Source organism: Rhagoletis zephyria, unplaced genomic scaffold, assembly GCF_001687245.7.
Source record: "Rhagoletis zephyria isolate East Lansing unplaced genomic scaffold, Rhagoletis_zephyria_1.1 Rzeph_scaffold_02911, whole genome shotgun sequence".
Lineage (NCBI taxonomy): Eukaryota > Metazoa > Arthropoda > Insecta > Diptera > Tephritidae > Rhagoletis > Rhagoletis zephyria.
In genome coordinates, this window is record NW_016159995.1 from 13,812 (window position 1) to 40,405 (window position 26,594).

Sequence of the window (26,594 nt, forward strand, 5' to 3'; positions counted from 1 at the left end):
ATGGTACAAATGAAAAATGTCATACGGCAACCATAGTCAGCACACACTAAAGTAAACATCCCCGTAAAGGAGCACAATATAATGCTCTGCAAGCAGTTCCTGATCGGGAGCCACAGAAGTGGCTACCCAAGCACACAGCTGCTTGCAGAGGAGCCCTCGCCTAGGCACGTCAGGAGGCATCTATATGAACTGACAGACGAAGTCCAGAGATTCATCAAGCAACCTCTGGACCCGACAGCTTACCGACAGGCCCTGAACGGCATTCACAGGGACTCAGTCTCGAGTTATGTAGACTCTAGACCTGTGAATGCCGTTCTAGGCATACTACCCCCGGACATAGACGAGACGGAGCTTCATCTGCCTCGGGAGACTCGCACAACACCTGCACAACTTCGCTCCGGCTACTGCAGCAGGTTAAACTCCTACCTGAGTAGGTTGAATGATGATGTGCCGAATGAGTGTCCGGCATGCGGAGAGACCCCACATGACTCGAAACATCTCTTCGCATGCCCGGAAAACCCTAACGGCCTTGTCCCTGTGGACAAACCCCACATAAGCTGCACGCTTCCTAGGGTTGCCGTTAGTGGAACTTGACGACAACGACTGAGATACCAACCGTACTGGGCGGGGTTGTTGTAGCCGCTACAACAACAACAACTAAAGTAAACAAACTGGAGATTAATAGCAAATTAGCGAAAAACAAGTAAGAAAGTCTAAGTTCGGGCGGAGCCGAACATTAAATACCCGGCGCAAGTATTAAATATATATTTTTTCACCTTTCCGAAAGCTACCGCTAGATGGTAAACCGGGGTGTACCAATTTTGAGTAGCGTCCTTAAATTTCGAAATATTGCAGTTTCAAGCATTTCTGAAATTTACCTTTATATGAAAAGCGGCCGTAATTTTAGCCTGAATTCAATAATTTTTAATAATTGGCTTTTATGTGGTAAGCACAATAACCGTACCGAGTTTGGTACAAATTGGTATAACGGAAAAAATGGTAATGAAAACGATTTTCCAGCAAAATTGTGTAGATAGAGGATTTTGCTTTTGTAACAAAATGTTATTGCAGATAGTGGATTTTTCAAAATGAGAATATAATACCATAAAAGCAAAATTTTAAGTTTGGCATTATTGTCATGGCTGAAGGATAAATAAGAGCTCACGTTACCATCAAAAACTCATTTTCATCAAAATTGTAGATAGAGGGTATTGAATATAAGCCCTCGATATGTATGTATCGCGGTAACCGTTCGACCACTTTGTACCAAACTCGGTATGATTATTGTGCTTGCCACATATAAGCAAAACGCTGAACATTATTGAAATCAGACTCAAATTACGCCCACTTTTTATATAACGGTAAATTCAGAAATGCTTGAAACTTCGAAATGTAAGGACGCTAATTTACGCAAAATTTATACTAGCCACAATGCCTTGAAAAGAAGTAACAGTATTATAGAATTTTGGAAAAGGGGCGTTGTACCGCCTACATAAGTTTATCGAAAATGTTTAAAATAGTTTAAAATGCTTACCATGTAGCGGTAGTTTTCGGAAATGTGACCAGATATATTTGATACTTGCGCCGGATATCTAATGTTCGCCTCCGCCCGGACTTAGACTATTTTACTTGTTTTTATTTGGTGTTTAATAATATTAATTGATGAGGTCCACTAATTATATGAATTATAATGTGCTCTTAGGTGTATTAAGCATACGTTCAGTGGCTAAGGAACAAACAAATATTAATGCAAATATTAATTTTTTATAGGCCAAACTTAGTTTCTAGCTAATTAATAAATGTGTTTAAAACTAATTTATCGAACTTACATAAACTGTATTCTAATAAGCTGATATTTTAGAACCTACCTACAAAATTTCAGCGAAATCCGACAAGATTTGACAAAAATATACCTATTTGTTAATAAAGATGCATCTAAAATCTGTAGCTTCCGGGAATCAAATAACGAAGTTGAGCGCCCTCTAAATCTTTTTCAAATAAGCTGAAATTTTAGGAGGAACTTGTCTTCCCTCTTATCTTCAAGAATCCGAACGTTCTCAGTCGAAATTCAAAAAAGTTAAAATTTTGAATCACCCTAATGCACATACATACAGTCAGTGCCAAATGTAAGTGTACACCATGTACTAATATAATATTAACACTTATTTTCAAGAAAAAAAATTTCATTAATTGGTTTTAAAGATATAGATTATTCTATAACAACAACCATATAAAGCAAAGCGTCACACTTTACATAAAATTCACAAAAATTCAAACAATTTTCATCAAAATTTAAACATTTTTATTCAGAATTTCTAGAAAATTTTCGAGTATGCAGTTTTGTAGCCCGTTCAATTTTAGTAAACAAAGTGCCAGTTTCAAGTCGCTAAAAATTTTTTTGTGGAGGGTGTTGCGCGTTTTCTTCCATATAAAAATAGATTTNAATTGGTTTTAAAGATATAGATTATTCTATAACAACAACCATATAAAGCAAAGCGTCACACTTTACATAAAATTCACAAAAATTCAAACAATTTTCATCAAAATTTAAACATTTTTATTCAGAATTTCTAGAAAATTTTCGAGTATGCAGTTTTGTAGCCCGTTCAATTTTAGTAAACAAAGTGCCAGTTTCAAGTCGCTAAAAATTTTTTTGTGGAGGGTGTTGCGCGTTTTCTTCCATATAAAAATAGATTTTGATCACGCGTTCTAAAAAATCAACGGCAATTTTAACGACTTGAAACTGGCACTTTGTGGCACTAAAATTGAACGGGCTACAAAACTGCATACTCGAAAATTTTCTAGAGATTCAAATTTTAGTACAATGGAGTGCAAGTTTGATGTTGCTGAAAAATGCTTTGATTTTTGATATTTTTTTTGCTAGCTGTGCATTTTTTCATACGAAAAAATTGTAGAGCGTACCTTTTATGTTTTATTAATAACACCAATCTAGACGTCGTTAAATTAGCGGCCTTTGTTATCGTCAACGACAACAGCTGATGTGGCGCTAACGAATGTTGTTAGGGAAAAGTGTACTGAATAGCTAAATTGTTTAAATTGTCGTTTAGCTGACTTAACAATAACAAGAGTTGTTAAAATCGCGTAGTGAATCGAATCACAGGTGTTTTATATGTTTTTGGGGACGCTGAACACGAATCTGAAGACCGTTTTGCTCCATCACGTCAGGATTTGCTACTGCTCTCAAAACACATTGCGAAACTCAATGAACTCCTCCAAAAGGCCTTCTGAAGTACGTCCTATAAAAGCCCTCCTGGAAGGCCTTCTAGGGGTAGCGAAAGAGGAAGCCCTTCATTTGATGACAGCCCATCCAAAAAATAAAGGAGAAAGGTATATAGAGTGAAAGGCCTCTTGACTCCCAGGGAGCCCTTTTGGAAGGGATTTTAACTCCTGAAATTATCTACTGAGTTATAAAATGATATCTGTTTAATGCAGCCATGCATTTACGACACTAAATGCTAAGTAAAATAAACCTATTTTTGCAATTTGGCATACTCCAAATTGATTTTTGACCCACGGTTTCTTTGGCAATTATGCTATACGCCTATAGTCGAAAACATCTCCCATACAAATTGACCCGCCCTAATGTACATAGATACCCTACAAGAATAGTGTGATGGAAGCAAATACATACACACCCTAAAGAACAGTGATAGTCATTTTATTGAACATGTGATACTCATTGCCCAATAAACACCAAAAAAAAATTTCTCCAACTTTGGAGAAATTCATAGTCCGCAAGTTGATATCCAACAATCTCTAACCGACTCAATCTAACTCAATCTACAACTAATCTCTAACCGACGCGTAGATACGTAAAAAGTGATAGAGAAACGAATTTTTACTTATCAAGTGAAAAACGAAAGCTATATAAAAGGAAAATTACCAACAAAAAGTAAATAATCCTCAAAGTATCCTCCCATAATCTTGAAAGAAAATAAAACGCGAAGTAAATCAAAAGGAAAAATTAGTGTCGGACTGTATACTGTGAAGTGAATTATTGTAATACGATATTGAATAACTACGAATACAAAATGAGTAATAAAATGAAAAATTAATATTTAAATTCATCTATGTATGTAGTTTCAATCAAAAAGGTATAAGGTATTTTACAATTTCAATTTCAGTATTTCAATGATCTGTAGATGAGACCAATTGGAGAATTACATTGGGAGTTCAAGTTGAGAACTAGCATTTTCTCAACTTGGGAAACAGTCCTTTTTTCATACAAAGAAAAATGCCCTTTTTGTTGAGAACGCTGAGGTACTGTTGAGAAAGAACGTTAGAGATTTGAGAAATACCTTAGTTCTCAACTTAACCTCAAGTTGAGCTCAAACCTAAATGTTTGTTGGGTTCTATCAAATTTTTTAAAAGCAATATGAAAAACGTGATGTAAACATTTGTGCATATGTGAGGTTACGTCTTCGTTGAACTTATGCAATTCTTCGAATAAATGAAAATATAGCTGAACTGCTTACTTCTGCTGCGCTTTACTAGTCAACAATGATGAGTCTACCTAACAGTTTAAGGTTTTGTTCAATTTTGCGTTTCACAATGCGTACTTAAGTATGGAAAATATATTGGTAAAAAGTATGGCAGCATCACCAAAAATGCTTCGTGTAGATGTTTTGACATTTCTTAAAATACAAAACAACTGATAAGATAATGTATGTGGTTTATTTAAAGTGTAATATTTGAGCGCAGAGATATAAAATATTGAGCTCTATATTAACAAAAATGTCAGAAAGTAAGAGGAGAATAACTTTCGGTCCAAATTAAATTGATTTGCTGGTGTGCCTCTTTGTATTCCGAATCACTATCATCTTCCCAACTCAAATTTAAATCCATTTTGTGCCTTTATTTTATTTTTCCGACAAATTGTTTTGCTTCTCAATCAAAATCTATCATAAGCATCTGTTTGCTAAATCAGCTGTTATGTGACTTAGTTTACTTCTAGTCGCTGATGGCTGCGACTTAAGTTTAACTTAAGTTGAACTTAAGATTTGCTCAAAAAGTGGTTGGTGAAAAGCAAAATCTTAAGTTAGACTTAAGTTCAGCTAAAAAATGCATTGCAAAACCGCCAGGGGTTCCCAAACTTTTTTTCACGGCGGCACCCTTGTTGTGCTACACAAATTTCGTGGCACCACTACTCCTCAAATGTCTACGAAAACAAGAAAACACAGTGCAGTCTTTATGCTCCTTTAGCTTTGATGTGAGGACTGAAATTGTTTTGATGATTTTTTTAATTCCTTTAAGTGTTTGGGAGCTTTGACAATTTTACCCTGAAATCATTTGACGCTGAAAGCTTGCTGGTGTATTTGTTTTTAACCGACTTACTAAAAAGGAGAAGGTTATCAATTCGTCGGAATATTTTTATACCCGAGCGCACTTGCGCACAAGGGTACAGTTGTCCACAAAATAATAGGAGTGCGATATTTTGACCAGTTTTGGCTATTTGTCTTTTGTTTATTTAATGTTTATTATTTTTTTATAAAAGCCTAGCTGGCTATACAACAAACACCATATAAATTCAGATTTTAAACTTTGTATAAAAATTATAAAAATTTTGCAATTTTTCACCCAAATTTCAAACTTTTTAATCAGAATCTTTAGAAAAAATTCTGGTATGCAGTTTTGTAGCACATTCAATTCTAGTCTGAAGAAGTGCAAGTTTCAAGCGGCTAAAAAATTCCGTGAATAACAACGCCCACATCCCATATGAAGGCAATTTAGAGAAATACAAAATCTTCGATAAATCAGTAATTATTAAATCTAATTTATTCTTAATTAATACTTGCAACAACTCTTTACCAAGAAATACGTTTATGATAAAATTTTGGAAAATGGGCGTGGCACCGCCTACTTATGATCACATATATGTATCCCGGTAACCGTTCTACCAATTTGTACCAAACTTGGTATGGTTATTATGCTTGCCACATAAAAACAAAACGTTGAAAATGATTGAAATCGGACTAAAATTGAAGCCGCTTTTCATATAACGGTAAATTTCAGAACTGCTTGAAACTTCAATACTTCGAAATTTAAGGACTCTAATTTACTCAAAATTGATACACCCCGGCTTACCATGTAATCGGTAGCTTTCGGAAAGGTGAAAGTCATATACTTAATACTTGCGCCGGGTATTTAATGTTCGGCTCCGCCCGAGCTCAGACTTTCTTACTTGTTTGTTATTATTTTTTTATGTATGCTACCGCATAACTTTGGACCACGTTAACCGATTACTATAATTCTTTTTTTTTTTAGGAAAGGAAAGCTAACCTTAGAGATGGTCCCATTCTAATTTGGTTTAAATCCGATCATTGGATCGTGAAGAGATTAACGATAATCTAAAATTTTTATACGGGAATTGAAGTCGGTTTTGTTTTTTGCTTAAAAATTACTTGCTTATGCAAGCATTTGTTAAAATGCAATCTCACAAAGAAATATAAAAGTAAAAGTCACTAGTATTTTTAATACAATCTTGCCAACAGCAGTGTTTTATGCATATACTTGCATCCAGAACTCTCTTGGGTCCCTTCGTTGTATTTAATATTCAATATGCTGTCTTCACTGATATCCAGAAGGGTTTCAAAAGCTTAATTTGTCATCTCAGTAGGTTCGCTTTTCGCGTCACATGAAAACGGGTTCATTATCCAGATGCATGATACAAAAAAGAAGGTAGTTTCAATAAACAACTTTTTGATTAAAAAGCAGATTTTTGACAATTGCTCAATTGTGAAAAATTCGAAGCGGCGTTACCCAATTGTAAGTTTTTTGGTGTGGAAGATTTTATATATCTTAAATTTGGGATTATAAATAAAATATTTGTATTAATATTTACCTTTTAAAAAAAATTAATATCTTATCTTTAAAACGTTTAAATTTTACATTAAATTAGATAAAAACTTGCCAAATCATTATTTTAATATTAATACAATTTTAGTGAACATATTTTAAAATTTTTTTAGTGTCCTCATTTCATCTGATTATTTCACAATGTAGTTTTCTATATCGGATACGATGATTCTGATATAATTCAGACACTGAAATTACACATTTCTATGTGCTATTTAATCCATATTGTCTTTGTCCATTTAACAGCAAATGGAATTTACTTTGGGACCCATGGGCCGTGAAATTTTTCCAGCAACACATATTGTTTTCAAATGAAATTTCGACACACTCAAAAGAGAAGTATAAAATAAATAGATAAAAACAAATTTTCATTCAAACTGATTTGTGTAGTTCAGGGGCGTCTTTTGGTATATGTTTTGGGGGCTGTTTTAATATATCCTATCTTATTATATATTTCTTAGCTTTTCTACATTCTGAGAAGTTGAGAGAATGAAGTCTAATATTCTTTTTTGGTCAACTACGACGTCTGATTTCATTTTTTGCAATCATTAGTTCATTTCGCTTGAGGAGTGCCCATACCGGCTGCACCGATTTTTTTGAAATTTCGGACACAAATTTTCCAAGAACGGTTATAGGCTAAAACAAAACCAATATCTAAAGGGGGTGTGGAACCTCCCATACAAATCGAATTTTTCATAGTGCATATCTCTGCAAGTATTTGTGGCAGAGTCCTGGAACTTGGTATGGATATATGTATATGAAGTCAATCTCAAGCTCATGGAAGAATATGGGTTTATTGGAAAATACAGCGCGCCGCCGTAGAACTTGGAATCGAGGTAAATAAAATCAATCCCAAACCTATGAAAAATGGAGGTATATGAAAACGATCTCGTAGCCAGCTACGAGAGCTAGCGGTATAAGCCATATAAACTAAATTTCTGGTGACGCATAGATACCTCTGAAAGCAATTACCTAGAATACTGAGATGAGACATTTTTCCAAAGGAAATATGTACAGAAAAACAGGCGCGACACAATCTGGAAAGTAATATGAGCACAGGGTGTATCCCTAGAACCATGTTAAGCTAAACCTTGAGGGATTACATTCTTGCCAAGACCGACAGGCATAGGCTGAAATTGCGTCGCAAGTTTTACGATCGGCTTGGGTAAGGTTTAACCACTTAACCCCCCTTTGTTTTCGCCGCTACTGAATTCTATAAACTGTCAGCTTTCACGCAATTTAAAATGTACATGTGTATTTAAAATTGTCATGAAAATTGTGTTGCTAGCTTCATGTTGCAAAAATGTTGCAAGCTTTTTCACAGCTGAGGAAATGTTGTGGTATTTCACACTTATTTCATAGAAAGAAATTTTATATGCAATTTAACAACTTTTCCACGTGAAACAGGAATAAAATACCATGCTTAAGAACAAAGATTTTTAAATCTACAAAAAAAAAAATAATAATAAGAAAATTTGAAGGATTTTAGATATTGGGTATGGTAGCACGAAATGTCACAATCTGCTTAATTGTCAGGTTGTTAATATGGCGACGAAAAAGTGACAATGGAACTACCTTGTTTTTTTTTATCATGATCCAGATGTAGACATCCTCAGAGTCACTATTGGGAAAATATTCGACAATGGTTTTTTCTAAACCTTCCAAGTTAACACTGGTAATGCGCGTTAACGCTAAGAAAATAACTTTTACAGCCAATTTCACGAAAGCAATTCAAGTGAAAAATTATTTAATTTTGTTTAATTTCAATTGGAAATTGACAGAAAATAAAAAATCATTTTCCATTTAAATTGCTGGTGAAACCGGCTATTATCAATTTTCTTGGCGTTAACTTCGAAGTTACAAACGTTTTTCCGATTTACTTTGTTTACTTATGGGATTTTCATGCAAAACGTTAGAAATTATAAAATGTACTTACATGTCACCAATAAAAAAAAATCTCAACGTGCCAGAAAAAAACCAAAGATGTATTTTAGTTTCGCAGGCCTCTGTTATCATCGCAGCGTCATCCAATACGGGTTTTAAATCTAGTGGCGGCATCTTGCTAGTCACCAGGGAATACCGACGGATCATAAAATGACTTCTCGTGGCGTTTTCTACCTCTTGCTTCATGCTAGACATCCTCCTCCTTTCGTTTTTCCAACCACTACAAATGCCCGTACACTTGCTCTATTTCAAACTATTTTCCTGTACAAATTTGTCGATAGCTTTAAAAATTTCGTCGCTAGTCTCAAGTACTTCGCTCATCAAAAGTTCTTCGATATCCATTGCGAATGGGTACCTCACTAACAAGAGAAGAACATTAAGTCTCACTACGTCGGTTATTTTGTCAGGTTGCAAACTAAAAAATTCAGAAGTTTTCAAGATTTTTATAAGTTCGTAATCGACTGCCTCTAAAATCGTCTTTATTCGCTCTTTCACAGTGTGATTGTGAAGTTCCAAAGAATAAGTAACATATACACGAGCGCGAAGCTGATGCGCTTGTTACGAGAACAGCCCAGCTAGCAAAAAAATCCAAAAATTAGTTCGAAAACGGGAAGAAAAGTGGATGAAAAGCGGATTAGGTCTACAAAAGCACCGAAAATGGTTGTGAAAAGGGTACGTTTTCGGTTATTTTCTGAAAATTTTCTGATTCAATTTTTCGTTGACAAAACGTACTAAGCAACTACGCTTAAGAGCGAAATACACCACACAAGCGGCAGAAGATAATTTCTCTCTTTTCTTTTTCATCGATATTTTATACGTGAGATTAAAGGTAATTTTGTGTACTTTAAAAAAGTATACGTACTATTAACAGATCTATTCTGCGCTGGTAATAAAAATTTTGTAACCGGTAAATAAAGTTCCTGTCAATTTTTAAACCCTTTTCGCATTCTGTGTCCTCTTGTAACCGATAAAATTTGTTACCATGTCATACGCTGGTAACAAAATATTGCCCCGTGAAATGTGAAATGCCAAAATTTCCAGAATTCTTCATAGCTGAATATTTTAATTGCATTACCGACGTACCTAGAATGGCGGTGACAAGAACTGGTAGCATTTCTTGGTAATAAAAGTTTCCAGTTACAAGATCTTCCGTAACGTGCAGAATAGACCTGTAAGTGTAGAAATGCGAAGGAACTGAGTAATTTGTGAAAAACATACATCAAAAAAGAAAATTTTCACTTTGCTACTTAATAGTTTTTTTATCTATTCTAAAGAAAAAAATTTTTGTATAAAAAAACGGGGAATTTCATTACAAACAGAATGGTATGTTGTTCTCTTGCGTGTGACAAATAGCAGTCGAGATATTTGCAAAAATGTGAAGAAAAACGTTTTTTGCATAACTTTTATACATATTTTATCATTTTTTTCATTAAAAAAATGTATTACATTTATTATTAATTGTACTTATGAAGCTACGAAAAATATAAATAAATAAATCAAAAGCTTTACTCCATGGCACAGGGATAGGGTATATTAAATTAATAGGAAATTAAAAATTAGGAATTATAATTAAAATTATTCACAGCTTGAATTAGAAGTTGAAGCAGAGGTTAGGATAGAGGTTGAGGTATTTAGAGGTAGAGGTTGCGGTTCTGGTTGTTATTGTTGTTGCCTTTTCGAAGGTACTTTTTTCTGAAGCCGATGATGGGCACGCACCACGGCTTTGCGTAAGTTCTTCTCAGATTCTAAAGAGCCTTGTGTTGAGAAAACATCTAAAATTTAAATGCAAAGGGATACATGTAAAAAAATATATAGGTTTTTCTTTAGAATAAAATGTATACCGCGCAGTCTTATTCACAAAGGTTAGTGCTACAGCGCCTGTTTCTCCCACGTTCCCTCCCAGTCATATTTTTGATGAAGGTCATTTGTAAAGATGTTGCGGATTACGTTGCTGACATCCTCTGACGCCCCCTTAACCTTGTGCAAATACATCGTCTGTGGAAAATTAAAATACAATGTTACACAATAAAGTATCAGGTTTGTTTGTTACCATTGTCTGAACAAATTCTAGTGACTTTAATCTTTGTTCCACTTCCAGCACTGCTGTGGTAGTATACAAGGGGATCATGCTAGCTACTTCGTCCATTTTGGAGTCTGCAACTTCCCCGGTCATGCGACAAACCTGATACTCAATTTTTTTTAGGGCCACTGCCCTCCGTTATGCCCTCAGCTAGCGCCATCGTTTGTGAGGTTTTATTGATTTTCTCAAACGCAATAGCGATCCTCTCTTGATTGCCTACGAGTGTGTCCATCCCCTGGTTTAGTATGGATTGCTAATATGCGAGAAGAAAAACTGTTAGTTTGAAAAAAAAAATTACCAAAAGAAGAATAACCTACATATTCTTCAACTATCGTCAGCCGGGTATTTGTTTCCCTTTGGGCGTTCACGAGCTCCCTCAATGTTTTCAGAATATCTTGAAAAAAATTAATAAAATAAAATGTTTATCAAATATGTATGTATATGTATATATGTATGTATTATAATCAAAATTATGATTAAATATATAAATTTATAAATATAAATTTTCCTTACCGTTTTGAACCGAGCATGATGAGGAGTTCGGAATACGCTCATGTAAGGCGTCGTAACTAATTCTTGGCAAAATATCTTAAAAATATAAGTTAGGAAATATATTTGCGGTTTTGTTTAAAACTTTGTTTGCTTGCCGTTTTCCTCTTGAGTGCCCTCAAAAATGTTTCCCGAATGATCCATGTATTAAGAATAATTATTAAATTTTATTATGTTATGTTATGTGTATGATCAATAAAAATTAAATGTGCAGGTTAGTGTGGAAACTCGTTAAATAGATGGTGTAGAAGGGGTATGAGACGAAACTTGACATCAATAGGTATAGAGAAGTATTTAAACTCAATCTCTGTCATCGTAACTACAGTGGTTTGACTACACAAATCACTGGCAACAACTATACCTAGACCACTAAATAACTGTAAAGGTTGCTCGAAGTAGTTTTCAGTGGCTTGAAAATTTTTACACATATATGTAATTTTCAGAATTCATTTGGGCAATTACTTTCATGGGCCTTGTTTTTTTTTACTGAAGCACCGAAATCTAGAAGAAGGCTTCAAAACTGACCTAAGACTTTGTCTTTCTTCGAGCCTAAGAAATATCTGCTGCAAAATTTTTTTAGGCTTATCATTTTTTAATATATCTACTGCATATAATTTTCGAATATGTAGGCAGAAAAAGAATCCAGTGGCCAAATTGTTTGAGGCAATCCGTTAAAAGGAGAATTCCATGGGCATTAAAACTAACTACAAAATTTTACAAAATCTTCCAATATTTTTTTGTGAAATATCCGTCTCTCTTTGATGCGATCTCTCATTGGAAAAAAGTCTTATACCACTATGCAATAATAAGGAGTGATAATATCGATTATTACTTATAGAACCATTCAAAATGAAAATACCCGTATATAGCAAACATTTTTTAAACTCAGTAGACTTACAAACATATATATCTTCCAAAGTTCTAGGTACTCGACAAAATTCTGATGGAACAAACTCCCCGACAAAACTAAGTGCCCTATTAATGTTATCTATCATTAAGATTAAAAATTTAAGCAATTTTTAGTGACCCCCTGGCCAACCAAATGCATGCTATCCAAAGGAAATTGTGAAACCATTCAAAAACCTGATTCCTCAAAAATACTCATTTTCGGGTTAAATTGGTCTACGTGGTGAGAAGGATCGTGTCTTAGTTTAAATGTTATGTCTGACCTTAAACATCCAACTTCTTTCAAAAAACCCACCCTTTTATTTTTATATAAATCCCTCAGATCGCATTTCGGACAACCATTTTTTGCACTATGAAAAACGATACCTATCACATACATATGCCCTGGCTGGAGAGTCACAAACAAAGAGACGAACATTGAACCGCAATAAATTCTGGTTAAACCCCATATTGATGCCCTTTTCTTGAGGTAATTTTATTTCTGCAGAAAACTGCCATAAAGTCGTCTATATTCTCAGGTTTCTTAAAACTGGAAAAACAGCCGATCATGAAAGGACTAATACCAGGAAATCCTACAATTGCACCAAGAATAGGCCACAAGACTCTGTTTCTTCTTTTCCATCCAAAAATTCTAACGACGATGAAAGAAAATATTTTTGGATACCTAAATATAAAAATTCCTCACTGGGAATATTTGAAATTTGCATTTCTTCCTTACTCGTACAGAGAAGAGTTTTGGCCGATAAAAGCAAATCTTTCACTCCTACCTTTCTCAGCGTATGGAATAAGTCCTCTAACGCACATTTTTCGTTGCTTCCAACATTTGTGACAGGGTGGGAATCGGCCGCTGAGGAAGTGGAAGCTTTAGGATCTGAGTAAGAATCTACACTATCTGTTTCGGAAAATTCACCCCACTCGCGCTCACTTGGACAAAAGTGTTCTGAAAATGTTGATGCTGACGGTAAGTTTCCACTGACAGCAGGGAAAGAAATGCACCCACCCGCAGACGTAGATGCTACATTTTCTAAAGAAATCGCATCATTTGCACTAGGAAAAGAAATGCATCCACCAGAAAACGTGGACGCTACATTTTCTAAACACATGGAACCACTAACACCTCCTGCTCATTCCACTTTTATCAAATCTTTATATTTTTTACATTGGGCTCAAAAGCCCTTTTTTTTTGACAGGCAATTTTGGAGATGCCTTTTTTCATTGTATTAATATTTATTATTATTAATTATCTTTTAAAATTCCGCTTCTGTGGTGCACATACACAATATTACATATACAGTATTGACCATAAGGAAGGGAAAAATTGCTTTGGTTTCATGAAAAATTGCCCAAATGAATCCTGAAAATTACTATGTGTGTAACAATTTCCAAGTTACTGAAAACTATTTCGAGCAAACTTTACAGTCATTTAGTGGTTTAGATATAGTTGTTGCCAGTGATTTGAGTAGTAAAACCACAGTAGTTACGATGACAGAGATTGAGTTTAAATACTTTTCTATTCCTATTGGTGGCAAGTTTCTTCTCATACCACTTCTACACCATCTATTTAACGAGTTTTCACACTAACCTGCTCATTTGATTTTTATTGATCATAAACATAACATAACATAACATAAAATAATAAAATTTAATAATTATTAAATTATTATTCTTAATACATGGATCATTCGGGAAACATTTTTGAGGGCAAACAAAACCGCAAATATATTTCCTAACTTGTATTTTTTAGATATTTTGCCTAGAATTAGCTATGACGCTGATGAATACACTCCTCGTCATCATCGGTTCAAAACGTTAAGGAAAATTTATATTTATAAATTTATATATTTAATCATAGTTTTGTTTATAATACATACATATACATATACATAAATATTTGATTCACTTTTTATTTTTTATTTTTCAAGATATTCTGAAGACATTGAGGGAGCTCGTCAACGCCCAAAGGGAAACAAATACCCGACTGGCGAACGTCGAAGAATATGTAGGTTATTCTTCTTTTGGTAAATTTTTATTTTTTTTCAAACTAACAGTTTTTTCTTCTCGCATATTAGCAATCCATACTAAGCCAGGGGATGGACACACTCGTAGGCAATCAAGAGAGGATCGCTATTGCGTTTGAGGAAATCGACAAAACCTCACAAACTATGGCGCTAGCTGAGGGCATAACGGAGGGCCTAAAAAAAATTGACTATCAGGTTTTTCGCATTACCGAGGAAGTTGCAGACTCCAAAATGAACGAAGTAGCTAGCATGATCCCTTTGCATACTACCACAGCAGTGCTGGAAGTGGAACAAAGATTACAGTCACCAGACTTTGTTCAAACAATGGTAACAAACAAACCTGATACTTTAATGTTTAAGATTTAATTTTAATTTTCCACAGACGATGTATTTGCACAAGGTTAAGGGGGCGTCAGAGGATGTCAGCAGCGTAATCCGCAACATCTTTACAGATGACCTTCTTCAAAAATATAACTGGGAGGGAACGTGGGAGAAACAGGCGCTGTGCCAACTAACCTTTGTGAATAAGACTCTGCGCGGTATACAATTTATTCTAAAAAAAAACATATATTTTTTTACATGTATCCCTTTGTATTTAAATTTTAGATGTTTTCTCAACACAAGGCCCTTTAGAATTTGAGAAGAGCTTACGCAAAGCAGTGGTGCGTGCCCATCATCGCCTTCAGCAAAAAAAGTACCTTCGAAAAGGCAAAACATCGGCTGCAGCTGCTACAACAACAACCAAAACCGCAGCCTCTACCTCAACCTCTATCCTAACCTTTGCTTCAACTTCTAATTCAAGCTGTGAATAATTTTAATTACCCCAGTAAAAGATTTATATGCGCAATAGTTCAACTTCAACTAGTTAAATGAAAAACCAATACTAGATCTTTGATGTTTTTTCCCAATAATTGTATTCATTACGTCTATCAAAAGAATATAAAAAACTTTGTAAATATACTTTAGTTTATAACAACATAATTTAATTGTACCATTATGTTGAAATTTCCGTATAAAATATTTATATGTGCAAAGAAACAAGTTTTAGGTTACCGATCATTTTAAAAAAAGTTTTAAAGATAATTTTATTTGTTGGTATTGGATTGTATTTCTATTACACAATTTTATTTTTTTTGCGCTTTGCGGCATATATTTTACAGAAATGTTGTAGTGAAATTTATATTATTTCTGTCTATTTGTGAAGTTTGGTTTATTTAAGTTTCACCACGTTTTAATTCTTTTTTGAATAAGTAAAAATCGTGTTGAGAAGTTCATCCTACAAATCCCCAGTGGTATTAAAGCGCATATTTGAAGTTAGTTACTCTAAAAGAAGGTATTTTGTTCGTTTAATAACGAATTACGCCGACGATTGCTCGATCATGGCGACTGGGTATAGAATTGATGACTTGTGTTCGAAAGTACCTGACCTTGTTCACCACCTGGACGAAGAAGGTCACGCTACCGCTGGGAATTCACATCGATGATACACCAATTCCGACGGTGAATAACCCCAAAATACTCGGAGTAACCTTCGACAGTCTGCTCTCCTTCTCTGCGCATGCAACCGCTATTGTAAACAAAGTACAGAGCTGCAACAAGGTCCTCAAGTCGCTAGCCGGTAGTACTTGGGGCAAAGACAAAGAAACGTTGCTGGCAACATACAAGGCAATAGGCCGGCCGGTTTTAAATTACGCAGCACCAGTGTGGTCGCCGGGGACTAGTAGGACGCACTGGACGAAGCTGCAGACGACGCAAAACACCGCACTACGGACAGTGACTGGATGCCTTCTGATGTCGCCTGAACACCACCTACACGACGAGACGAAATTGCTCCCGCTCAAGGAGCACAATACAATGCTCTGCAACCAGTTCTTTGTTGGGAGCCATAGACGTGGTCACCCGAATGGGCAACTGCTTGCAGAATAGCCCTCGCCCAGGCACGGGGTTCTTTAAACAACCTCTGGACCCGTCAGCTTATCGACCGGCCCTGAGCGGCATTCACAGGGAGTCAGTCTCGAGTTATGTAGGCTCCAGGCCTGTGAATGCCGTTCTAGGTGCACAACCACCGGACATTGCCGAGACGGAGCTTCATCTGCCTCGGGAGACTAGAATAGCCCAACTTCACTCTGGCTACTGCAGCAGGTTAAACTCATACCTGATCAGACTAAACGGAGATGTACCAGATGAGTGTCCGGCATGACTCTAAACATCTCTTCGTATGCTCGTAAAACCCGACAACCCTAACGCCTTTGTCTCTGTGGACCGACCCTATTGAGGCTGCACGCTTCTTAGGACTTCCGTTAGTGGAACTGTGGACGACAACGACTGAGATATTGATTGAGATATTGACTGATCTGGGCGGGGTTGTTGTAGCCGCTACAACAACAACAACAAAAGCTCTCCAATATTTATGGCGGGCATCTGGCTCAACTATATTGAAGTTTTTTTCATCACTGAAAATAACGTCCGATTACTCAGCAGTTAATTAACTACTTCTCATGCCACAAAAATTCATGCCTGTTATATTTCCGGGCTCTTTTTCATATAGTTCAATGCCACAGGATATTATTTGCCATAGTATAACTAGGGAAAATAAGAAAACGGTATTTATTATGGAATAGCTTCTATATGTTTAAGTCTTTACCACACATTCATTGGTGTAGATTTCTGTTGGAAAATTTTGACACTGGAGCTGGCGGAAGCTGAATAGTTCATTTTGCACATATAATTATTTACCGTTGAATATTAACTATTATTTTTGATATGGGTAGTTAAAATTATAATGGAACATCAACTTAGCATATGAAAATACTTATATACTAAAGGCTATTATAATAGAATACAGCAAAAAGTTTTACCCTTCTTTCGTAGAGCGAAAATGAGGAAAAACATATTGCACATATAATTCTCTTACTGAGGTAAAATTCTTAGATTTTTTATTTCACATTGATTTAATATATCCTATGCCTGTGCAATGGAGTAAAGCTTTTGATTTATTTATTTATATTTTCGTAGTCACATAAGTACAATTAATAATAAATGTAGTACATTATTTTAATGAAAAAATTTGATAAAATACGCCTTTTTACATATGCATCAAGTGTGATTGATCAATTGTGATGTGTATATATACCAAGGATGATAGACCAACCGGGATATATAAATACATGAAACATCGCACCAAAGTTATAATACCATTTCATGCTCATGAAAGGTATAACAAGCTTTTACAGTGTGGCGGAGTTGTTCTTCATTTTACATACAGTATCGGTCATATCTATAGCACGCCATTTCAATGTGATATTGTGTGCCACTTATGTTTAGTTATTTATTTTTAAGAATTTTCAATTAAAATACAGTTCTTTCTCTAAAAAACCCGATATAAACCCAAGTTTAACAATTTGTAGAAAACTTCAAAAAAGTGCAACAAATTTTCACCTAAGTTTCAAACTTTTTTCTCGGAAGTGTTAGAATTTTTTTGAGTACACAGTTTTTTAGCCACTGCAATTCTAGTCTTATAATGTGCAAGTTTCAAGTGACTTAAAGTTACCGTTGATTTTTTAGAATTTTTTTCGCCAAAGGTGTTGCGGTTTTCATCCATATACAAATAAATAGAGTTTATTCATTAAACATGGACGCCAAGGCGACAGAAAAAATTCTAAAAAATCAACGGTAATTCGTAGCCACTTGAAAGTTGCACATTATCAGACTAAAATTGCAGTGGCTAAAAAACTGTGTACTCAAAAAAATTCTAACACTTCCGAGAAAAAAGTTTGAAACTTAGGTGAAAATTTGTTGCACTTTTTTGAAGTTTTCTACAAATTGTTAAACTTGGGTTTATATCGGGTTTTTTAGAGAAAGAACTGTATTTTAATTGAAAATTCTTAAAAATAAATAACTAAACATAAGTGGCACACAATATCACATTGAAATGGCGTGCTATAGATATGACCGATACTGTATGTAAAATGAAGAACAACTCCGCCACACTGTAAAAGCTTGTTATACCTTTCATGAGCATGAAATGGTATTATAACTTTGGTGCGATGTTTGTAAGTACCAGAATAAGAAGAGATAGACCCATTAAAATGTATACTCAAATGATCAGAACGTCGAGCTGAGTCGATTTAGCCATGCCCGTCTGTCGTGTCTGTCCGTCTGTTTGCATGCAATCTAGTCTCAGTTTTTGAGATATCCGGATGAAATTTGGTAGGTGGGTTTATTTTTATTATGTATTAATCGTTTGTCAGAACCAGAAGAATCGGACCTCTATAACATATAGCTCTCATACAACTGATTGTTCAGATATGAGATTTTTCGTTATAACTTCTCCATTTTTGCAGCTAGGAACATGAAATTTTGCAATACTTCCACCCATTATCAACAGAAAACTCATAGTGAAAATTACAAAGATCGGGCCACTATAACCTATAGCTCCCATATAACTGATTGTTCAGATATGAGATTTTTCGTTAAAGAATACTTTCCGTAAAAATGGCGAAGATCGGGTTGCTATAACCTATAGCCCCAATACAACTGATTGTTCAGATATGGGGTTTTACTAAAAAACTCCTTTATTTGGACAGCTAAAACCGATAAATTTCGTAAGCTATTTTATAAATAATAATACAAAATCTAGTGACAAAATCGTCAAAATCTATGCTGTATAAGCTTTATCTCTTATACCACTGATTGTTNCATAGTGAAAATTACAAAGATCGGGCCACTATAACCTATAGCTCCCATATAACTGATTGTTCAGATATGAGATTTTTCGTTAAAGAATACTTTCCGTAAAAATGGCGAAGATCGGGTTGCTATAACCTATAGCCCCCATACAACTGATTGTTCAGATATGGGGTTTTACTAAAAAACTCCTTTATTTGGACAGCTAAAACCGATAAATTTCGTAAGCTATTTTATAAATAATAATACAAAATCTAGTGACAAAATCGTCAAAATCTATGCTGTATAAGCTTTATCTCTTATACCACTGATTGTTCAGATACCAGTTTTTACGATATATCTCCTTTATGTAGGAAGCTAAACCCATTAAATTGTGTTACCGGTTTACATACCGATCACACAGCAGTCAAAATCACTTAGATTGGTGCTATATAAGGTATATCTTCCATACCTCTGATTGTTAAGATATGATTTTTTTTTATATGTATCTCTATCTATGTGTGCTGTGAATATATAGATTGTTTCAAATGCAGTTATCTGTTAAAGTAAAATTTTCAGATGTTCATAAAAGGCATCGGCATAGCCGAAGACAGCGCTGCTCGTACTTGTTTTGTTTTCAATTGCTACCAGATTACCGTTATTACACAGTTTTTGCTCAAAATATTTGAACAAGTACAGTTTTTCAGGCAGGTCCTGAAATTCACTTCCAAGTGCGAATGGCTCAAGTTCACTTTGAATCCAAATTTTGGTGTTCTGTATTTCTCGNCTTGCACAAAATATTTGAACAAGTACAGTTTTTCAGGCAGGTCCTGAAATTCACTTCCAAGTGCGAATGGCTCAAGTTCCTTTCAATCCAAATTTTGGTGTTCTGTATTTCTCGTGTTTCATGTCAAATGAATTCCTTTTTTCGTTTTCAACATCTCTTTCATTCTGTAAATGAATCAGTAAAAATCTCGGGATCCCGGAGCAGTAATCCCGGGATTTCGGGACATGGAAAAGTGTCCGGGATCCTGGAATCCCGGGATTATCCTCCCGGGATTGAATGCCCTAGTGTGCACCACTAATGTACATTCATCTCTATAAGGCTCATGCCACAAAAAAACTGAAGGCATCTGATCATTCACAGTGTCTTGGATACGCATCATTGTAACAGAGGATTATCATAATAACCTCAAACTTCGCAGCACCATTTCAACATCAACATCCGGATACACCTGGATATTGACGAATGGACAAATAAAGGTACGACCACCCACAACCGTCCACGAAACAGATTTAGCAATAGCAAGAATTTGTTAGAGATCACACCATTCTAGAGCCAATCGATGCTCTTAAGTTTAAAAAGAAATGATATGGCCTTCCCTATGAATACTGACGCGCCACTTCCTAATGTAGAATCAGAACGAGCCTGTATTGAGCTATGCGAGGGGGGATCTACCTTACTGAACAAACATGTAGGACCGAGGACCGAATCGAAAAAGTTACCAAATTGAAAAATAAATTACTAAATTTCCAATGGGGCAATGGGGACGAGCGACTCGTCACGTAAAACTGCATATTTATTTATTTATTTTTATTTATTTATTTATTTATTTGTTACAGTCTTGCGACTTAAAAGTACAGATAGATATTTTTTATATATAACAAAGTATGCGTATGTGTAAGTTTAAATTTTCAATTACAAAGCTGTTTATGTTTCGGATTATAACAGTCGTGAACGTACTGCTCTAGTAAATCGTTATACGAGACGAGCAGTAGTTCACGACAGCTATAATCCGAAATATGCATTTTGACGTGACGAGTTGCTCGTTCACGACTGATCGACGTACGATCTGAGCCCTGTTTTTGATACTCTTTTTTTAATGTTTTTTGCTTCTCCTGTGAGATAAAAAATTTGTGTGATAGGGCCTTTGTGAATAAAGGTAACGATATATAATTTATTTTTTTTCAGTTTTTCTCCACCGTTTCGTGTTTTCATAACATTTTCGCCATCTGAATACGAAATTTTAAGTTTAAAGTCGTTTGAACCCATTTACTTACGTTTTTGGTTTAAATTTTCATAGAAACACCTATATGCAAATTTTAAAGTGTATGTATTTTTTGTTTAGAAGATATGAACATTTAATCTTACCTATTTTTGGACTGTTGAACGAAATTTTAATTTATTTGATTTTTTAGAAGAGAAAAAAATGGATGGGTTGGAAAATCAACTGAAAGAGTGGAACTGCTTGGATGTGTTGCCGATGTTGACAGGTATATGTTTTTTTTTTTAAGTAAATTCGTCAATATCGCTAACCAACAGCATTTTTGTAACAAGATAGCGATCTTCGCCAACCCCAAAGAAAATTTAATATTTTTGTCCTTAAATGTTTTATTAAAACATACTTTTTTAGATTTGTTAAAAGTATCAAATTGATTCTAACAAGCCCTTCCTAAATTACATACACGGTCGCTATTCTGTTCCAATAAAGACATTTTTTGGACTATGTACACTGAGGGGAAAAATAGTAAAATCAAACGAAAGCGTATTTGATCTTACTAAAAACGTGAATGAAAGTACTGTATAGTGGAAAATATTCCATTCAAATACGCCCATTTTAAAATGAAGCATTTTGCACTTCATGGATGGCGTATTGCGCTTCACGGATGCTTTTTCATAATTAAGATAAAACAAAAAAAAATTTATATATATTTAGCTTGCATGTTCCCTGCAATGCAATTCGAACCCCCTGACTCTCTGGAAATCAAGAAATTGTGGCAAGCATCTTTGCGCACTCAGCTACAGCCAGAAATGTAAAGGCGCTTTCAAATGTTGAGTTGTTTGAGCACGCGATTAGTGCATTAGTGCAGATAAACATGTACCATGTATATGTTAACACAGTGGTCATCGCTGTGCGTGTTTGGCATACATACACTTTCTTAACACTAGAGTGCTCGCGCAATGAGCATTTTGTCGCCCGGGACAAAAAACTGCATGCTATTTTTCAAACAACACATTTGTAAAGATCAAGCGATGTTATATACAATAGTAAAACTTTAATAAATGTTGCTCTAACGCTTAGTTTATATTTCATACTTGCTTAATAAAATTATTTTAAATTCATTTGACTACTAATTGTGACACAACAGCTTTTTAAATATGGGCGGCAAAATGCTCTCCACGCGTTCACTCGCGCTTCACGTAAGGGCGCGATTATTCAATTATGAAAAAGCATCCGTGAAGTGCAAAACGCCATCCGTGAAGTGCAAAATGCTTCATTTTACTATTTTTCCCTCAGTGTATACTCAATACGTGCGTGTTAAATTTTGGTATGGAAGTATTATCTTTTAATACGAACATATTTAAACTATAATCACATAAAAAATAATTTTTACTATGCGTTATTCCCTTAGTGAATGTGTTTGTAAAATTATTGTTTCCTGTTTAGCAAACAAAGTGACTGTGGATAGGTTAAAATACCTTTGTGTGGAGGACATTAAAGATATGATACCTGCTATTGGAATCCGAGCAGAATTCAGGAGCAAATTATTAACTTGGAAAAAAAGAGAAGTAAATTAAAAAAACAGCGCGATTATTTTTTCAAACAATATATAATCTCCTTGATTTCCGTTTTTCTGCTTTTCAAGTTCGAAATTGATGATGAAAACATATCTATAGTTACACCAATCAAAAGTTGGCTATCGGAAAGCCAAAGACCCGACGAATCTCTTTCGAATCCAAGTGTACGAACGATATTAGAAGCTCAAGATAACGGGAGAGCTATTTTGGATTTCTTTAAAGCAAATAGGTTTATAATGGAAGTTCATCGACAGGAGTTAATCGTACTATTATTGGAAAATTTTTTTGCGTGCAACTTGAAATTACAATGTAAAGATTTCTCCTACATAGTTCAACAAATTATCAATATTTTTCCAACTGAAAAAAAAGTATGCACTTATGAATATTTTCTACATACTTTTATTACATGAACAAATTTTGCTTTTACCTATTAGGACTATTACTTCATTCCCAGAGGACCGAGAAAAAATCCTGGAGGAAAATTGTATGATAAGTATCACAATTTCAAGACCAAGCGGCGTAAAATTCAAAAATGTCTGACTTCTTACGAGGAAAAATGCGACGTGGAAGAGTTTGATGAAGTGCAGCTCATTGAATTGAAAAATTCTTTAAAATCGGAACCAGCACTTAGCATTATAGCGGACAACGGTGGGTTTACTATATCAGATGTTTGGAAGCGAACTCTTCCACTACGTCAAAAGGGCCCAAGATGGACCAACGACAATAACGATTTTTTACATGAGTGGCCATCTTTCAAACAAGCTTTCGGTTATAAATTGGTAACTACGTAATTTGAAAAAATGTGTTCTCTTCACTCATTTATAACTCTAAATATCTTTATAAAGATTGAATATGACTTTGACGAAAAATATCCCGACAGAGGAAATAAACTACTGGAGAAATGGACAACTTTTAAACACCAAATTCGCAAGTTCTATGAAGTAAACATCAAAGATACGAAGTCGAGAGAAGAGTTTTCTGTGTGTAAAGAGATCCGAAATTCAAGTAAGAGGAATTAATTGACAAGGAACGGATTTTTAGGACCTATAAACCTATAAAAAACGCAAAATAAAATAACGAAATAGGCTAGAAAAGGCAAAATAAAATAGCGAAATAGGCAGGAAAAGGCACTAGAAATCGCAAAAAAGGCAAAAGTAGGCACTTAAAAAAAAAGACACAAACCGAAAAATAATCAAAAAATATATTTATTTTAGAAATTTTTATTTTACAAGTAAAAAGAGAAAAACTATGACTATTACTATTATTTGAAAAATGCCTACTTTGAATCTTTGACTATTTTCTCCCTTCAAGTTTTCAACTCACAAAACTTTAATCACTATAGTTGTAGTGTCATTGAACCACAAGATGCATTTTAAAGTTTTCTGGCAGCACATTCATTAGATTTTTGCGAAGAAATGCCTTGAATGTACTAAACGTGCGCTCGACGTGAGTTGATACCAGTGGTGCCCATTTTAAATATGGAACGTTTAAAACTTTCATATCATCAGGAATAAGGGCTTTTTCCTTGCCCTTTACATTAAAGGTAGAAAAGACAAAAAAGGCAAATATCTTAAAAAACATTAAATGTGTATATATGAAATCAGGAAAAGCTAAATCGTGGACATTCCTAATCGAATATACTCTATCTCTTTAGCAGAAAAAAAATGCGATTTCCATAAAATCCGTTCCTTGTTAATTGACATTACTTTTTGACCGTTATTTTTACTTTTAGGCGGCGAGGATTACATTCTTGCGAAATTGCTCAACAGCGTAATTGTTCCTACAGCGCGGTTTAAAAAACCGAATGGTGAAGCTAGGGGTAAATTCACTATATCTGACGGACAAGAAAGTTTCGCCTTGTACTTAACTTGTATAAACAATTACAAGACAAAATTGAACGAAATCAGGAAGAAATGTATAGAAACTAACGCCACAACACAGCCAACAGTCATTGTTGTCGGTCCCACTCAATACAATTTAAAAAAATTTTATCTTTCCATCGACGAAGTCTTACATGAATTCGATTCATTTCCGAAGTGCTTATCTGCTTGCTTTAAAACTTTTCATATTTTAAATTTACCTTACCCAAGCGCAAGTCAAAATGCATGGTTGTTTATACAGCAACTTTTTTTTGAAATTGAAACTGAATTTGACAATCCATCTCCGGCACTTTCCACAGTCGTTAATTTTGTAAGACATGCGAAATAGATTTATTATTAATTTGATTGGTAACCCGTAGCCATGTTTATTTGGTTTAAGTGAATGAAAGATTTTAGTGTGACCAGCGATCTGTTGTCATTTTAAGATAAAACATTTTTTAACATCACATGTTAGGCTTAAGTGCGCCCAAGCTAACATAAAAACTATGTGGTACTACATAAAAAGAGTACATAAACACAAAAAGTATACAATATCCCAGTCATTTTATAACAAATATGTTTTTATGCACAATAAAATCTTTTTTTGTACTGATAATAATATTTATATATATTGTAATCAGGGTTGGCACCTCACGAAATCGATTGCGTTGCCAAAGCCCAGAAAAATCTTACACCCTTATTCTGGAACCCGAATTTTCGTCATTCTTATTTTTTAGTACGTTACGTAAAACAAAAAATCGACATGTTCCAACCCTTGCGGAAACCTGTGCAACATTGCCAGCTATCAGTTGTTTTTCGAAGACAGATGTATCAAGGAAAACAAAGTGGAAAGGAATTAAAAAACATTGATCAAGTGCTTATATATGGTAAAATTGTTTGGTTTTACATATTTTGAAGGAAACGATTCTATTGCATTTGCAATTATAGCAGCAGAGTAAGAGCGCGCTATGGAAGTAGAATTCATAAAAATATACGGAGCTGTCGGGCATAGTAACCATGGACGCATCTATGTCAGCTTCTGGTTGAATTGTTCAACCACAACCTCCTATGCTTGCTTCTGCCTTCGGACGCGCTTAGGTATTATAACCCTTACTAAGTATAATTCTCCTTTCTTTGTTGCCGGAGAAGAGGGGCTTCCGCATGTCAACGGCATACAACATTTCTTGTGCATATAACTCCGGCCGGGCCATCCACAGTATTTTTGCGCAGAGCCCACATCGAAATTTACAAAACAGTGCATAGTGCAAACCGAATTAATTAATAAACTATCGGTCGGAAATTTTAAACAATTATTTTAAATTAAATTTTAATCCTTTGATTACACGTGTATGTAAAAGTTTTTAGATTCGGGTTATGCGTTTGGACACAACAACCGAAAAAATTATCGTATATACGAAAGGCAAATGTATCTCTTTAAATGAACACCACTAATATATCCGGCAAACACACTTGGATTTACTTCTTTTATCTCGCCTCCGACACAGAATTGTTTTCGTACAAAACTACGCAAAAAAGCTTACTCGTTCGTTTTAAGGAATGCCATTGTTAGAATTTCGAAAGTTTGAAAATCCGAATTCGAAAGAGTTGCAGAAAAGGGGTGGTAGTAAAAAAAAAATCGCAGCAAAAGTACAAATAGGTTATTATTTTAAATTTATATGCTATTTAAAACAAAAAAAAATATATATATTTCAATAATATTTGTACTTTTTATATATTATTTTGTATTTGTATCTTTTTTACCGAACTTGAGCACATTTTGACGCTTACTTCATTACCTTCATCAATAATAAGTGAAATTTTTTTTTGAGGATGTAATTTGATTTGTACGGAAAAGTGCAATAAGGAAAACTAAACCTTTACCTATGTACAGTGGTCGCAGAAATAATAGACTCGCCTTACTTTGAGGAGTTTTGGCTATTATTTCATGGTTTATTTTATGTTTAATATGTTTTTATAAAAGCCTGGCTAGCTATACAACAAACACCATATAAATCTCTTTTTCAAACTTTATACAACAATTATAAAAAATCGACAAATGTTCACCAAATTTTTTAACTTTTTTCAGAACTTCGAGACAAATTTTTGGTATGCAGTAT

General features: G+C 34.6%; 1 protein-coding gene across 7 annotated transcripts in view; it reads left to right on the forward strand.

The window, feature by feature from the left end:
• LOC108367993 (uncharacterized) overlaps positions 1–26,594 on the forward strand; it is a 62,400-nt gene that overhangs the window by 10,459 nt on the left and 25,347 nt on the right. The window contains exons 3-8 of one of the 7 annotated variants that reach the window (XM_017622713.1): positions 21,238–21,312; positions 22,488–22,609; positions 22,687–22,986; positions 23,053–23,397; positions 23,464–23,623; positions 24,351–25,448. The exons of 3 other annotated variants lie outside the window; for them this stretch is intronic. In XM_017622713.1, coding sequence (XP_017478202.1) covers positions 21,238–21,312; positions 22,488–22,609; positions 22,687–22,986; positions 23,053–23,397; positions 23,464–23,623; positions 24,351–24,826 — 1,478 coding nt within the window. In that variant the 3' untranslated portion in view covers positions 24,827–25,448. Of the gene's footprint in view, positions 1–14,277; positions 14,355–14,424; positions 14,701–14,755; positions 14,913–14,979; positions 15,789–21,237; positions 21,313–22,487; positions 22,610–22,686; positions 22,987–23,052; positions 23,398–23,463; positions 23,624–24,350; positions 25,449–26,594 lie in introns of those variants that run through there. 3 more of the 7 variants (XM_017622714.1, XM_017622716.1, XM_017622719.1) reach the window with 3 other exon arrangements.